Below are 17,697 nucleotides of genomic sequence, written 5' to 3' on the forward strand. Positions count from 1 at the left end.
TGAACGACAAAAGAGAGCAGGTCAACCGCATGCTTAGCTTGGTCTTATAGGCGGTTAACCTTGCCTTCAGAATTGCCACCACCTATAAAAAAGGATCAACTTTTTTTTTTATTATGACCTTAAAATATTATTTCACGTCTCACTTCTAAAGTGTGGTTCGAAAGACCCCACAAGTGAGCTAAACAATGAAACAATTGCTGATATTTCAGATTTCTTTTCTGCTCAGAAAATGGCCCAGCTATGCCTCTTAGGCTTACAGTCAAAATTTGCTAGAAGAGTGCAGGAATGGGAAATGATTTAATTAATAATAACTTGGTCACAAAAGAGCAGCCTTTATTAGTGCGAATTATATTATCGCCAAAAAAAGAAAAAAAAAGAGCAACTAGGAATTTTGCTCAAAGAGCGTCTTGTTTTCGTAATACCTAGCAGATTTCTGCTGGAATCTTATTACATAAACATGTTTATTCACAGCATGGTAGCCACAGCACAGCTGCCATGGGGTCGTGCAGAATTACTTTCACTGAAAATGCCCGGGAATTCGAGAGTTAAAATTTTCTTTATTAAGTGGAGCATTCAGCTGCGTTGGGAAATGACAAATCAGTGCAAAATACATGGACAAAAGGAAAGACGCGAGACACGCAGACCTCTTGTGTATGTGTCCTGGTCAGTTCTGTTCCTGGTCAACTTTATTTCACGCTGCACCTACAAATTCCCTGAATAGGCTCCGATACAACAGCAGGGTACTTGAGGCCAGCCCAAGGTCGCATGAGTCACACAGCAACCCCTTGCTTACAAAGTGAGCAACACACTTGTTTTCAATCTTCTGAGCACAAAATACAGCTGGCTGGTGGAGTCCCTTGTGACCAAAGGAAAGTTTAGGAACCCTTGCTCTAGACTACTGATACAAATATTAGGGGTGTGCGTATATTGAATAGCTAATTTCACATCCAATATCAAGGCGAATCAATAAAAGAAAGCCGAATACTGAATCGAAAATTTAACACGAACTTTTAGTATATATTTATGTTATTAGTGTTTATGCTTCCAAATTTGGCACAGAAATCACAGTGCTACACGCACTCAGGAGGCCAATCACATTACTTAACAAGAATCATGCCGGCTATCAGTAACTTAGGCACCTATGAATCGGGATGTATTGTATGCTCTACTCTTACTAAAGGGGGGTGTGGCTTTCGAAATCAACTACCTTATTTCTTCATGGATCTTTATAAAGATGGGCAGAGATAGTGGTAATGTTTCTGTGATGTTATCATAGAAATTTGATAGTAATATCTCAACAATTTAATTATTTACAAATTTTTTCTCCTTTTGGCCTCGTCACAACTCTGAATGTCTTGGAAAATGTGATAGCAGACTCATTTGAAGCACTGTGCATTCCAAAATGAATGGTTGAGGGCATGACATTATTAGATTTATTTTATTTACAACACGATCACTTCTTTTAGGAGATGACTGTACAACAGGCATCTAGACTGTGACCAACTACTTGAATCATTAATTAAGAAAAGGTTGCATTGGGAAAGCAAGAATGCCACGCCCTGAGCTCAACTTCAAGAACATAGTAAAAAAAAATGAATCGAAATAGGCCAAGCAGTCACAAAGAAATCGGTGGAACAAGCTGAGTAGGAGGCAAGAAAGAAAGTTTCGAGAAAATGTCTTTCAAAGTTGTAACGTAGATGTTAAGTTATCGAAAGGCACCAGGGCTGTAGGCATCGATGTCCTATCAAATGTGAGGCTTCTGGAGTGTTTTGCCTTTAGTCTGAAGGGCTTTTCTTGCCTTTTCTTTCCCCCAAAGACATTCTTCTCTGCTGCTCTGTGAAGAGCACGTTGACTAGGTTGTAGACCAAATATTACACAATGTCCCACAAAAGCACAGCAGGTCCCAGAATTGTATTTGCATAATGCCTTGCTGACAGCTGTCCCAAGTAGAGTAGGGAGGCTTACCCCTTGGCATCACTGACATAATGTCAGTCACATTAACTGATGCATTTTCGTCTTCTTGTAGCAATGACCAGATGGCTAAATGAAGGTTTCCATCAGCATTTTGAATTTTGTTTCTTAGACAACGACTGAGGAGCTAGCTGCACATTAGAAAGGCACCGGTACGTGGGCAGCAATGCAGCTGAAACATGCATGCCTTGCAAGCCAGCACTCATGTGGAGGTTTACCCTGTTCTTTTGTGGCCTAGTGTCTGCACCAGCTACCATATTTTGAGAACACTGCATTGTACAAACGTTTTCCCCTTTGAACCTTGTGAGGACCTGCAGAGCATACGGAATGCAATGGAAAGTTTGCTGAATATTGTGAGCGTAGTTAAACGTGACATTCTTGGTTACTTCACCCCTCCCCTCCCCCGTTCCCCCCACTGCACCTTTAATTTTTCTTGGCACCTTCTCATTAGACAATTTGGGTGTGAACGAATTGAAATATTCAAGCCAAAAAGTGAAGTCCCAACCTGCACTGTAGCTCAAGAAACTATTACCAAGAAAAATAAATTAATTAATTAAATAAAAGTCCGACTTTGGTGCTGTTACGTCTCAACACCACAAAGATGTTAATTGGATGTTTGCCACATGTCGAACCACCACCCATCCATCAGCGCCTATCCAGAGGTTAACGCCGCGTGGACATGCACTCTTGACGGGTCATACAAAAGACTCTCACCCCGCCCTTCACCTGTCAGTCTGAGCAAAGGATGAAAAGGAGGGGAACAACGTCGACGACCTGAGAGGCGCAGGTTGCTTTCTTGCCACATATTCCAAACCAGTCTCTTCGGACGCGGAGTTACTCTGGGCTATTGCTAACATGGGTGTGGTATCGCAACGGAGTCGACAATGGTGATTTGCTGCTGGACGGTCTTCAATTTCCTTAGTCGACTCGTATAGGGAAGACAACGATATTAAAAGCAGAGACTTTTCGAGAGTGAGGACAGAGGGTCCTGATGTGAACTTGGACATTTAACTTGCTCCTGCATGAAGTGGGCTTCTGTAACTGGAACCATGTAACTAAGCTAAATAAACCGTTTTTCCTTCATTTTCTACAACCTGACATAGTAGTCGATGGGCTTGGTGGATTCCATGTCCTGAACGCCACCCTAGCCGCGACAGTGTACGATGTGTTCGAACGACGAACCCCGGGAACCCATATGCGAGATGCTTAGCCATGGATACGAGGTGTCTGCGCACAATGTGCTCAATTGCTAAGTCCAAGGGGCCTGTGTGCAAGATGCTTAGCCGCGGGTCTGCAGAGTCCGTGCGCAATGTTCTTAATCTCTGAGTCTAATGCACCAATGCGCAAAATGCCTATCCACAGATCCAGAGAGTAAGCACGCGGTGTGCTTGGTCACGGCACTGATGCTCGAAAGGCTTAGCCGCGGGTCCAAGCACTGCTTGTGCGATGTGCTTGGGAGTAAACTTGGAAGTGAAGTCCGAAGTGTCAATGCTCGAAAGGCTTATCCACATGTCCGAGGATACTGCGCGCAAAGTGCTTGGTCACGAAGTCCACATCGCCGATGCTCGGAATGCTTATCCGTTGATCTGAGATGTCCCGTAACGGAGAGGTCGGCCACGCTTCTGCGATGTCAGCATCGCGCCCATTTCAATGCTCGTCGAGATCACAGTGGTCGAGGTGCAAAAAGCTCATGGTCGGCTCTTTCCACCTCACGAGGTGCAATGAGCAGACGACGCCCCTACAAAGCGCGCACCAGATCAATGGCGAACTGCCCTGGAGTCACGTGGCAGGCGCGGCCAATCGGAGACTCCGGGACAATGTTTAATCATTTGATTTTGGTGCGTTTGTTTCTGTAAGGAGGTCATAGCTTAGGTGGCAAATTTGAAGATGGAGAAATGTGCTTTCCGATGAGACCAAGATGGCGGCGCTCGGTTACACCGATCCAGAGGTATTGTGGCTTGAAAAATGCTGTTCCGTGATTTCCATGAAATGTTTCACCGCTATGGTTGACACAACAAATCTTTTATAGCCCTTCTACGCTGTTTTTAGTGATGATAGTTACGAATCAGATAGAAAAAGAGATTATAAAAACTGAAAATGCGACTTTCAAAAAGATCAATTTTGGGGGGCCATTTTTTGCAATGTGAAAGCCCCACCGCCCCTTAAAGCATGGCACTTCAATTTATTAGATCACTATGCAGGTTCCAAAACTAACACAGACTAAAACTTCCAAGGTATGTTCACAGATTTCACAGGAATTCAGCTTTCTTATGCAAATTTTGTGTCCCATAATTTTTTGGGGCAGACTGTACGTCAGCTCTGTTCGCTGATAGACCACACAAATGCTACTGCAGCTGAACTGCCTAAGGGGTATTAAAGAGCACTGCTACAGACCCTTGTCAGCTAACCAGCTTTTTTGCAGTGTCTCTTGACCAAAATATGATGGTCAAATATTAAACTGACTGTGTGTGTGTGTGGTGCCTGTGCGATTTTATTCATGCAGTTTGTATGTGGCGTACATGCAACTGTTCGGCATGTGGTAAGCACACACGCGGCTAACATTTAAAGATCCTTTTAGTGACGAGTGTAGCCACCATATTTCGATCATCCTGTTTCATGGGAAAGCCAGCTTAACATTGTCAGTGAGTGACATAATTGCCACAAAAGACACACACATGAAAGGTAAAATAAAACCTTTCAGTGTTCTATTTTTTTCGGAGGTCATGCAAGTCGCAACGCCGGGTTTTTGTCTCGGATATTATAAAATGAACACAAGTTTATTTTTGGTCACGCAGTAATGAAAAAACTGACATGGATAATGGCAAATACCCTCCTGGTGTGGTTCTCACATTCCGATCTCACAGAAAGAATGTCAAAAGGAACATGGTGGGACAGAAAAGTTGAAATGTACTGGCACGTCAGTGAACACATCAGCATCATTGCACATGAGCATCTACTACCTTTACAGGTTCCTGCGCAATGATACAGGACCCGTATTAGCAACAAAGTTCTTACACTTGAACTGTACTTAAGCACAGGTGCCAGACCAACATGATGTTGGACACATCATCAGCGAAGGTAGGTGGCCAATAGCATGGAGCCGTTATCAACGAAATGCTTACGACCGAGAAGCTTTGGCCCCAGGTTACCAAGAGTGTGGTGGAAACGGAAGTAGTTGCCACATACTTACACTGCGGTGGTCGATAATTTTGGTCGCCGTGCGAAGGTGTGTCGAGGGCCTTGACCCGGTGGGACAGGTAAAAGAGCCACAGGTCCCAATGGGGGTCATTGCACCCGTCATAGCGCAGAAGCAGACGACCACCCACATTCTTCAGCACCTGTTATGCAACAGTCGAAAAGAGGAAAATAAATGAGCAAAATGGATCATCTTTATTATTATTACCATCACTGCCATCACGAGCACTATTAGGCCTGAGCCATATCAGGCCTGCACTCTATTAGGCCCTCATGAGCTCTATTAGGCACTACTGGAACACACAAATATCTCCTGGAAGCCCATGAGGGTTCCTCAAAATTGGTTCCTTTGGGACTTCACACTACAGTCCACACGATGTCATTAACACATTGCATTGGGCTTGTTGGTTTGCCATAACATAAAATGCGACACCAGCGCTGGGAGACTGGGACACGAGATACAAGGCGACACAAATACAGCACCGTATTTGTCTCAACTTCGTCTCTTGACCCCATCCTCTAGCGCTGCTACAGCATCTACGTAATGTCAACTTTTCTCTTCGACAGGCTGCCTTCATCTTGCAGGTTTTCGCAGATTTCTTTCATCTATTGCCCGGCTGTGCCACCAGCAGCCTAACACAGTGAACTCACTAACACTCTCATCTCATCCCATTCTGTGATATGTTCCTTTGCCCTGATACGGTAGACTTCAGCTAATTCGAGTCCAGTTAATTTGATTATTCTGTTAATTCGATCCCTGCCAAAGATCCCGGCCAGCGCCCATGCATTTCTGTGGGCCCGAACTGTCATTATTTCGATTATATAATTGTAATTCACCAGATAATTCAAACTTCACCACTCTGCACACAGGCGCCTGACCTCTGTGATGACCCCAATAGTGACCCCATTAGTGACAACATCTTTCGCGGTGAAGCTTAGAGGACAGTGATAGCATCGAACACACATCAAACTCCCGTTGAAAATGCTTATTTTCGGCCTGCCCTAGGAGGATTTTCAAACAATAACAGTAGTTCACAATGTCTGATTGTCTGATTTATCAGATGTTCAAAATTCTTTTAAAGAAAACTAGCCCGAAAATTGGCTGTGCAGTGCAATCAGACACAATACCAAGACCTCCTTCTCGGAATTTATATGCTTTACCCATAACATGTATGTATTGCGGCAAAGCTGACTTTAGAAAATCAGCCACCATTGTGCAACACGTTTTAATGTTTGCCAAATTTCTTGCTAAAAAATCAAATGCACATTAGATTTCTACTTTATTTAGGAGCTTTAATGCCATTTCTGTGTTAGTTTTCTACTTTGGACACACAGAAAGTGGGCGCACATTTGGTTAAGGGGTGTGTTAGAATCAGGGAAAATACTGCCAAATGAATCAACAATGTATTTTGAAATTTTTTTCTGCATCTTGCCTAATTTGACCCACTGGATAATTCTTTCAATTTCTTCTGTCCCATCAGGGTCAAATTAACAGAAGTCGACTGTATTGACTACATCATTATGAAACCACCAGTTATCTGTTCTATACAACCATGCCTTGCAAAGGCCTGCTTACATTTAAAAATCATGCAACAGAACTTGTCTGCTGCCCAATTCTTGTTGCTAAGCTGATGTTGCACGTTGCAGACAAACGTTTCAGCGTGACCTCCTCAGCTTATGCTGAAGCTAGCTAAAGATGGTTAACCTAATACTTCAGCAAATTTAGCCTTTCTTTCTTTTTGGTAGAGAAAGAGGAGGAGAGCAAGGAGGCAACAACATTAGATCGAAGATGCTCCTTGCTATCAGGGAGCATGAAAAGGCAAGTGGTCGACAGAGAGCAAAACACTCACGGAAGCAGCCCAGCCATTCAGCGGGTTTTCTTCCTCGAGCACAAGCAGCTTCATGCCTGGCTGGATCTGGTCGATGGGCGCCGAGCCTTTCTGCGAGTGCGTTGCGCAGAAAATGATTAATTCAGGATGCCTCCTGTTTCGTGACATTCTCTTTTCGCTGAAGGGAACACGAAAGAAGCGCACAAATGCCAACAAAAAAGGAGGGTTGGGTTCAGTGCCGACAGTTACAGCACCGAAAGCCAAACGATGGCGTGGAACTCAGTGTAGTCCTATTGGAGCAGATTACGAAAGATTTTTAACCCTGTAATGCCGAGAATAAGGCTGGCACATAATGTAGTGGTTCCTTTTGTCTGGTTCCATCCCTTTTCTAGCATTCACTACTCGAGATCGGCCAACCATGGTGATAACGCAGGAGCACCGCCGCCCGGACTGCTGACGAAGAGTGAAAAAGATTAGAATAGAATCACTGCATTATCCCAGCCTGGGATGACAAAGATGCACAAAACACAGAAGGAAGATAGTAATTGTAGTATAAAATGTATTATGGTCATAATACAATAGGGATTACAAGGTTACACAATGAATGAGTATCTTATTCCACCACAATTAAACAATGAAACCAGAATATTGCATGAACGAGTGAATTATCAAGGAAATCATGTCAGCATGGAACAAAGTAAGATGTCGGCAAAACACAGCAGGGAAACCCAACATTGCCTCATGGCGCCATTCCTAACATTCCTAACAGCAGTTCCTTGTGCTGCTGACCGGAATTAAAAATGCTGGCATTAGCCAAGATGTGATGGCGTTAACAATGTGACAAGATCTGACAAGTACTTAACTCGTACTACCTGATGACAAGCACTTGACAGCGAGATAGGACAAAGCCTATCAAACAAACACTTTGTGTGCAAAGAGAGGGCACGAGGAAAAAAAAAACCTGGCCAAGTCACCATTTTCCAGTAAAAAGTGTTAGTGAATAATTTAAGACTCTGCACTAATCTCACGCAATCACTTCTGATTACTGCATTTCATAGCCTTTCTGCTTATCTCGTACTGCAACTACTTGTTTTCCCAGAGGCCACATTTTCTGATAAGCCATTTCATTTTCCATTCTTTTCACCTTTTATCACTGCCTTTGACATGGCCTGAATGCCAATGCGCTGCCGTTACCTCCAGGATAAAGCACTCGGTCGGACATCCAATATAAAATGAAGAATGCAAGAACGAAATGTCACAAAGTACAAGCTCTGCACAATTTATTTATTTCTTTCACTAAAGCACAGAGATAGCCAGAGAATGTTGAAGCAGTATGTCGGAATGAAATTAACAAAAACGATATTTTTGACCAGAACGAGTAGCTGAAACATTATTTATCATTTTGTTTCAGAGTGAAACCGAAATATTTTTTGTCAGTTTTGGTTCAACAAGAAAGTCGGCAATCTGAAGAAAAAAACAACTTCAGGCAACATGGAGGTTGCAAAATAAAACTTTTATCTTCATGCCATGCTCACAAGACAATGGCGTTAAGACAATAGAGGCTGACGCTGGTAGGAAAGAACACCCATTTGTTTATTATATGTGCATTCTTTCTCCACCATTTCTCTTCTCTTTTTTTCCAATGCTTCAACCCAATATTTGACTCTTTCAGCTTCTAAATCCTCGAACCAATCATTATTTGCAATCCTGGTGCTTCCACGCAGCAAGAGGTCAACTTACCATCTCAAGGACATAGGCTGGCACGGTGACAGCACTCTTCAATTCATCCGCAAGCAGCTTCTCCCAGTCCAAGTGCTTCTCCAATATGGCTGCCGGCGATGGAGAGATGATCACAGAAACTGTTACACACGCTAGCGCAAACAAATGTCTGCAGGCTACAGAATCTGCCAGATTCTGGAGACTAGTAAAATAATGCAATGCCTATGTTTGGGCTCGTCAGTATTGATACTGGTGAGAAACATCTTATGTTTACTTTGCTAATTTGTTATTTCTGTATTCATTATACTAATGAGGTTTGACTGTAATCACTGAGGCAGCTGAAATGTCAAAACTAAATGACACATGTGTGAGCATTGCGTCCCTGATGCTAAAAAAAAAAGGAGTAGTAGCAATTTCTGCTTGTGTACAGTTAGAAAGAAAACAACAATCGTCATCAAATAACTGCCACATGTGCATGATTATTGTAGCACTTAGTTTTTTATTTTCGTACGTCTGATATCATAGCACGAGTGAGAAGAATAGAGGGAACTGAGGGGCTCAATTTTCGTTAGTGACAATAATAATGAAGACATAGGGGAAGTTTTATCTATGGTATTCATTTCGTGCACTTACGAAAATGGAAGCGCTTTGAAACTCAGCACCTGTGTGTGTGTTATTTTCTCATCCTGTCCTTCACCCGTTTGCTCTGTTCAGCATGCGCGATAATCACCAAAGGTGCCTTTGTCCAAAAACTACAATCCTGGTCGGTTAGGGATATGGAAATCCACACAATGCCCCTTGTGGTTAAAAGGTGTGTTAGGAACACAATGATGTAGTGAGACTAACAAAGAAAAACTAGTTTGCATATATGATCACTGTAAAGGAGTGTGCATGGCAGCCCCCAAACATTGGTCCCAACGCATGGCCAGATATCAAAGCAGAGTTTCACAAGTGGTATCATGGAATCATTTCTTGCCACAAGACTGCGGAGTGGGCAAGATGGCTCGCGTTCCTCCTTAGAAAAGACAGCTACAATAAAACCTTGTTAAACCGTACCCGCTTAAACAGTAGTTTCGTTTTAAAAGTAGTAAAGTCAAATCCCCGACTCAGCCGCCACTGAACATAATGTGTTTTGTATCCGCATAAACCGTACCAGCTTATTGCGTACGTATTGGTTAACACGTAGTGTTTCCACTTTTCGTCGCGCAAACACGGCAGTGCATCGTCTCCATCGGGTGGCCCGGCAGAACAACAAGCCTCAGAGATCGGAACAACGGCCTCCATGCGCCTTGTGCGTTTGCGCGTGAAGCCACATGAACATCAACATTATTTCGGCACCGTGCCAGAGAGCGTTGTGGCGTCCTGCAAGCGAGAACTCGTGTCATGCCGAAACTCGAATAAAAAAGAAGCCGGATGCTCAACATAGAAGAAAAATTAGACATTGTTTGTGCTATCGAATGCGACACGAAAAGTCGGCGCTAACACATGACATGGGTCTACTGTTGACTACGGTGTGTGGCACTTGGAATGCGAAGAAATTGCTCAGCAGCGCTGCTGCGACCGCGAAGAGATGTCGGCTACGAGGTTCGACTTTTCACCATCGTTGCCTCTGTTGTTGCCAAAGTATCGGCTAGTGACAGTGATAAGGACGACACGGAAAGTGACAGCACGGGTGATTCAGGCTCGACAATGGCAGAATCTGCGCGTTACGTCAGCCTCATGAATGCAATTGTCGCGACGAGAACAGCTCCTTGCAATGAAAAAGCCGCCCGTAACTTCTGCAATGCTACCACGCCCGTGCATGGAGAATATGCAATGCCAACGAGGAATCTGCCATGCGAGTGTTTACCAAGAAGACGGGGCTGGCTCACAGCTTCAGCAAGTTTGAGGCCGCTGTCGTCGCTGCTAGGCCGCCGCGGCATCAAACGAAAATAACACGTTTGTCTTGCGAAGTAAATAAATACTGCATGTTTTTTCCCTTTCATCACACTCTCACCGAGTTCAGTTTTTGACAGGTAAGTGGGCAATCTCATGCTATTTCGGTTAAGCAGTACTACTGTTTCGTACGTATTTTTGCCAAGCTCCGGTTTAACTACGATCTGAGCTCCGGTTTAACTACTACGGTTTAACGAGGTTTCACTGTACAGACAACCAAGCAAGCACAAGAGATAATGCACAGTATGGTACCCTACTAAAGAAAAACACCAAGCTAGTAATTCTGAACTGATTACTTCTCAGTTTTGACAGGAAAGTCTCAGCAATAAATCTTTATTGATATAGGTCAGCCTAGCACGTCCCATGTCAAGGATATTTTTCTATGAGGTTGATGATACATCCAAGTTACGAGTGCAAATTAGGTGTTCCCTGTTAGAGTGTACCATAGTGTAGGCGTGTTTTCAATAAATTGTTGCTAGCGATTTCATCCTTTCTTTCTGACCCCAGTTTCCGAGGCTTTCAAAAGCTTGAGAATTTTAAAGGGAGGATTTTACCATCAAATGCCGCAGTCGAAAAACGATGCACGCTTCTTACCCGGAGGTGGCTTGAGAGGCTTGTGGTTGCGGGCGCACCACCCAAGTGGATGCACCTCGTTCGTGCCCACATCGCACCAGAAGTCAGCTGACCGGTCCGCCCCGTAGCCCAGGTAGCGCAGAGACAGCAGCGGGCCGCACGTGGTCACCACCGAGGCCAGCCAGTAGACTCCGCCACCATTTTCGCCGTTGCCACTGCCACCATCGGCAGAGCTCAGTGGCACTTCCAGCTTCATGCCTGGGCGCAGGCCACTCTCCAGACTGTGCTCCACCTGCCACCAGGGTGCACAACCGGAATGTAACGCCACACACAGAGGTTTTAACATCGACACGATGCAAGTGGCTGAAGTGGGTGTGTAGAAATGAAACGCAGAAGGACAGAAAGCCGAGTATGTTCATAAGAATTCACAGTTTGAATCCACAGGGATATAAAACGTGCACACAAGGTTCCGCTAAGCATTTATGTTGTCCTTTTCATTTCTCTTGTGCCCTTGCTTCATGCACTTAACCTTTCAAACAATGCACAGAGATGGATGCGGGCAGTAGCAAGGAAAATTCTGAACTACACCTGAGAAACAACTACAGTCCCACACACTGCACCAAAGGTTCAAAAATAAAAATACTTATGTGGTTGACGGCACGTACTGAGAAGAAACTAGAGCTACATTTGCAAGAAAGTAACAAAGGTTGACACTCCCTGCAAGAGAAAATGTGACTGGCCTGTTAAATATCAGGGAAGGTTTCAACACTGATAAGCAGAGCAACAACTGGGTGACCAACAAGGTAAAATGTAGGAAACTAGAACAATGCTAAAATTTTTAAAAATGGGCAAAGTGAAGAATAGTCCTAACTGCACCTCTCAGTAGGCGCTTTCCAATCATTCCCACACAATTATTTTGCATTGTCAATGAAGGTTACTGCCAATACAGCTGCACATTCCTTCGCAATTCCCAGCATTAAATGCTGTAATCTGCAAGCCAAAGCGGTACAGGTGAGAGCACAAGTGATTGCTGTGTGAAAGCCTTGCATTATTTCTTGTGTTCTCTGTTTCCCTTGTTGTACTGTGCCCTACTCGTCACAATACTACCCAACTAGAGGTCAAACACATAACGACACGATTTTAGATGACAACATAAACTGAAGAGCAGACAAGCGCTGTCCTTGTCTGCTATTCAGTTTACCTTGTTAAACGGTGCGAAATCAGACAAAGAATTCAAAAAAGAAAGGGAGACGTAGACAAGTGCTGGCTACATCTCCCTTTCCTTTCTGCATCATTTGCATGGTTTCACAATGCTTAACAAGACCAACTAGCTCAATCTCGGACCCTCGTTCAATTTATGTCTTCCTCCAAAGTTGTGCTGTTACATTTTGAACCATGCAGAACCAAATAGTGCAATCTTTCAGATAACCCACAAGAGGACATTGCAATCGTCACCGGCATTCAACATCCACAGGGTGAGCAGCACATAAATACTTACGTGGGCAAAGGCTGTGGCCGGCACAGCCTCGCTCTGCGTGCTCTCCAAGTAGTCATCCCAGTGGAACTCTGCCTCCCCGTCATCCTCTGCGCATCAATGCCCCCAGAACTTGGTTACGAACACTGAAGGAAACAGATTGCTATGCTGCACTGTTATGCTGCGTTGGTAGCCCCACGAACAGAAGGCCACATAGAAGGGGGCTAAGAATGCTCACCACAAAAGTAGCTTTAGCTAGCGAGCAAGAAACAAACACAAAAATGCTGCCATCCCCTTGTGCTGATACGAGAACACTACATATTACATGCAGAATGTGAGTTCTCCTCCCAACGATGGCAAGCTTTTTTCTTCCTTTTTCTTTTTCGTCCACTTTCATTTCCCTTTACTTTATCACCTCTACATTGCAATTAAAAATAAACAAACAACAAATTATTTTCCCTATGCATTCTTGGGCTCCATATGGTTGTGACTAACAAGAGTTGGGTTGGTGCCCCTTCTTCTCATTCCTCCCAGGCTTATAAAATCACTGTCATGCGACAGCTTGCATGTTTGGGAGGCTTTACTGTACTATGGCACAGGTAGCACTGCAAATCTCCAATGTTGCTTACCACACCAGTCTATGAATAACCCCACCTACCTAACCCCTTGTTCTTCCTCTTCATCTGAAATAGAATGGCCGCTACACCCGTTCTCAAATCCATACTGCCCTCTTTTTTGTCTTTGAGTGTCATGCCTACAACCTTTCAGTCCATTTCTCATCTCATAGTCTGGTAACAGTAAAAAGGAAGAGAAAGGGCTCAGATTTACTCTTACTGAACTGCTGCATAGCTCTGCACCATTGTGAACCAATACGTGAGCGAGTCCTGATCAAGCAATGTGACAACAGGCTTTTACCAGTGGTCCCCGTGAGACTCTGCCTCTTGTGGGGGCTGCCCTCTTTCTTGGGCGAACTCGGTACCTTGGCGCTCATGGCCGCTGATGCTGCTGGCCCTCCTGCTGCAGATGGCAAGAAAACATTCTAATCATGCAAGGAATACAAGTGGTCGGTAAATGGTCAATCACAACACAGGGGCCGATTGTGACCAAGATGGTTCAGTGTATGTTCAACAGCGGGGAAACACAAAGGAAGCCTCAGGCTGCAGCCCAGCCCACTGTCCATCGCTTTAGATCTCCCTTTTACTGTAAACACTTTGTTCTAATTGGTTCGATGTACAATACGACAAACAGAATGCAAATCTGCAAGCGCATGGAAAATTAAAACAAACAATAATGGCCAGTCACAATGAAAGCCTCTCCCCCCCCCCCACCTCCTCAAAAGAACAACATTCCTGGATGTGTGAAGTAAGGAACAAAGCCAGAAGCGAGCGCACAAGACTCGTCTTTCAGTTTTTGACATTGTCATTATGTTTGGTTCATTCATTCATTCTACTCTCATGTGCCGAACAGAAACAGAACAGCTTTACAGAAAAAACTGAAGCACAGGCAGATATATACAAATCGAGGATGAACAAATGCATGTAGTTAAGGTACAGGCACTGTCACACTTAACCCAAACGCGCCTCAAGCACCTTTCTGCTTTTTCTGGGAAGGGGGCTTGAGATTTCTGGTTGGGATGCCTAGGATGTGCTAGCTTAATGAATTTTCTTTCGAAGGCATTCATTTGCTCCGTATAGCATGTTAAAGTTAAGCCACCATAGGTGTGCCTTCATTCTGGTAAAGTCTGATGGCAGCTGTACATATGACGGAGTTCAGAACAGCACGACGACAAACCAATTAAACCATTGTGTTTGGCTCGATATGCAGATTAAAGTTGGAACAAAGCATTGAATGTTCCCACTGCCTCCTCCATGCCCCTTCAGTGTGCATATCAACTAGTCATACAACCTCCTTAATGCAAATGCCTGCGTAGGATTTAGAACACTGCAAGTCAGCCAATGTAGTACATAGATGAAAAAAAAAAAAGACTTTGCACACTGCTGCTGGGATTCTGCAAATGGTTGCACCATTTTAGTGCTCCCTTTTGCCATTTACCGTACATATGGCAAGATGGGCTCAATTTGATACTGATGCGGGTTTTAACTCCCAGAGTGACATTTAGGCTTTATGAAGCAAGAATGGTGGTGGTAGTGAAACATTATCACATAACTGACATCATAGAAGAGGGCACCAAATTCTTTTTTGGCCCCCTGTAGTTCCTCTAAGGGCACCAAAATCTAAGTGCATCAGGTAAAGCTGCCAACTTTGCTGAAACAAAAGACCAGCCCCCTCTATCAAGGATGCAGTGGTCTAATGCTAGTGGTGCTAGGTTTTTAAGTAAGAGCACAACACATACAAAAAAAGTGTAAAACTGCAAAGCTGTGACAAATATTGCAGATATTAAAGAGGCAACAGAACCACTGAAAATATTGCTACATAAAGGCAAAATAATGTCAAGCTGGGTTAGTCAGTACTTTGACGCAACAGCAAGCAGCGCAACAAGATGCGGTGCCTGTGATACCAAAGTTTTTTGCCATCCTGTTATTGCTTTGTTTGCTCTTAGGCCATTATATTAGGGACTACATGCCGCAAACAAGGCAAATGACTCAGGGAAGAAAAATGCAGCTTTCTTATCACAGTTAGTGAAGAAGTTAAAGCCACTGTACTTCACCTTCTAATTAACTTTATATATACAGCCACTATTCTCACTATTTCCATGTACAAGTAAGCCTGGAAAACTGGTAATAAACGCTGGGAAAGGATTGTGAACCAACAGCCAACAGCACCTCCAAAAAGGGCAGCTGTACTGGTCACAAACCAGACAGACGTCAACCGCAGCATGCAGATATTTCTTTTTGCATTCCAGCCCGATTACAGTGTAGTTGCAGCTGCCAAGAATCAAGCCCACAACCACGGGGTTACACCTACTGCAAGTGTGTTATTATTACCAGCAACGAGCACCCCTTGCCAAGGATTTAGGTACCTGATTAAAGCAATTGACTATTTAGGGCCATTAACGTACATATAATTGTAGATCTGAATTACTGCTAGACCACTCCGAGAAATTTTGCATATATCAGCAGGTTACAGCCGCAATTTGGCTTAATCGTACTAATCTATTTCCACAGAGGCAGAAACGTGGGACACCCAGTGTGACAATGTGTGTTACTTTGACTCACTCGCAATAGAGAGGAAGATATTAAAGTTGTTACCTTTGCAAACAATTAACTTAGTTTATATTTGCCATCCTTTCTTTAAGGAATGCGCTATGTATGCTACCCAGTTGAGTCATTTTTTCAATGCCAGTTGATCTGATGTTTATTTCCTTCGTGTTGAGAAGTTTAACAAAGCACTCATGCTTCCTAAGCACTTCTTGAGGATGATATGTGCTTTTCAACTACTATATTATCATGTGACTTCAGTTCATTTGAATGCCTGCTTTTCAAGCACTATACTATGTGACTTAAGTTAATTTGAATTTAATTTGCACATTCTGAGGGGAAAGTAATGGGAGTCGAGAGCATTCAGCCTTGTTCTGAGTTTTGACTTCTTGTATTACTCAGTGTGAAGGAGTTACTCTTTATTCACTCTTTCTTTCTTTTTTTTTGCATTCTTCATGCACCACTGATATGGCACACATACAACATCCAAACATAGCCAAAATAAGCCAACACAATTTAGACTGAAACACAAGCCCAGGAAACAGCATATGAGGTGACTTCTTCAAAAAAAAAAAAAGAAATGACTAAGGAAATGTAACAAGCCCAACAATAGTACACAGAGCTCGCATTAACCTGGCCTACATTTCTTTCACATGTTAGCACTTATTTTATTAACGTGCAATTACTACTAACTTTGTATGAATTAGTGTCCACTTCCATGAAAAACAGCTGTCATAATTTTGAATATTGAAACAGAAACGATAATCTGATATATTCTGGTGCAAAACAAAGCTAGATGCAGGTGACACTACATTCCAAGTTTGATGTAATAGTTCTGCGAAAACCCGCAAGGTGGAGGGAAGTAATTAATAAAGGGAAAAAAATTAGACATCCACCCATTCAAGTCCCGGACCAGGACAAATTTTTCTTCAACTGCGAAGCTTTTCTTTCGAGGAACCTGTATGGGTTTCCTTTGTAGCAGTTTCTACGATTGGGTGGATGTCTCATTTTTCCCTTTATTAACTACATTCCAAGTGTTTAATCATTTTGTTGCCACCAGTTTCCAAGAAGACCAATACTTTGTGCGAGACATACCGCTACATGCATCCACTCGACGACGAAAAATAAATATGTGGAACGAGTTGATGTATGTCACGAGTTGATGCAGCAATCCAGGATGAAAAATGAACTCGCGGAACCCCCAGATGATGTCAAACCTGAATGTATGTGTTTAGGCAAACAAAAGACAGTTTTATCTGAGCAGACAGAACAAATGGATTGTTTGTCCACACACATCTAGGTGCTGTAAAGCATGCGCCCAGGGCCATCTGATTAATACAGTTTTCCAGGTTCATACGGGACCACCTGACAATAAGGACTTACTTTAAGAGGTATTGTTTAAGTAGGGTTTTGTTCAGACTGAGCAAGTTAATTCCGAATTCAATGAACTGATAGTTGATTAATGCAGCACACTCTCTGAACTGAAAATTCAGTGATGCCCAAAGGGTAATTACCATCATGTACAATAAATTGAAAGCTTTATAAGTGTGACTAAGTGAAAGGGGACATACCTTCATCAAGAATAAATAGTGTAAATGCGTACCTTGTAGAAGCTATCATTATCACTATGTGTTAAAATGTCAAGTGAAATAAGGAACGTAAGGACTGTGCCATTTCTCTGTAGAGGAGAATTGTTTGTGGCAAATTATTAAAGTGAACTGTTCTATCTAACCCAGTGAAAAATTTCGCCAAGAAATCGGAGTCAATAATTAGCGGGGTCATATTCGAATCCCGAAACAAGACAAAGAAGAAGATCCACAGCAGGTCTTCGACAATCGTACGT

General features: G+C 43.3%; 1 protein-coding gene across 2 annotated transcripts in view; it reads right to left on the reverse strand.

The window, feature by feature from the left end:
- Positions 1-17,697, reverse strand: part of LOC126523387 (scm-like with four MBT domains protein 2) — a 55,432-nt gene that overhangs the window by 36,585 nt on the left and 1,150 nt on the right. For both annotated transcript variants that reach the window (XM_055066936.1, XM_055066937.1), the window contains exons 2-7: positions 13,612-13,713; positions 12,721-12,806; positions 11,244-11,514; positions 8,736-8,824; positions 7,017-7,106; positions 5,162-5,309 (exon numbers count right to left, since the gene is read on the reverse strand). In XM_055066936.1, coding sequence (XP_054922911.1) covers positions 5,162-5,309; positions 7,017-7,106; positions 8,736-8,824; positions 11,244-11,514; positions 12,721-12,806; positions 13,612-13,713 — 786 coding nt within the window. The remainder of the gene's footprint in view (positions 1-5,161; positions 5,310-7,016; positions 7,107-8,735; positions 8,825-11,243; positions 11,515-12,720; positions 12,807-13,611; positions 13,714-17,697) is intronic.

Source organism: Dermacentor andersoni, chromosome 6, assembly GCF_023375885.2.
Source record: "Dermacentor andersoni chromosome 6, qqDerAnde1_hic_scaffold, whole genome shotgun sequence".
NCBI classification, from domain to species: domain Eukaryota; kingdom Metazoa; phylum Arthropoda; class Arachnida; order Ixodida; family Ixodidae; genus Dermacentor; species Dermacentor andersoni.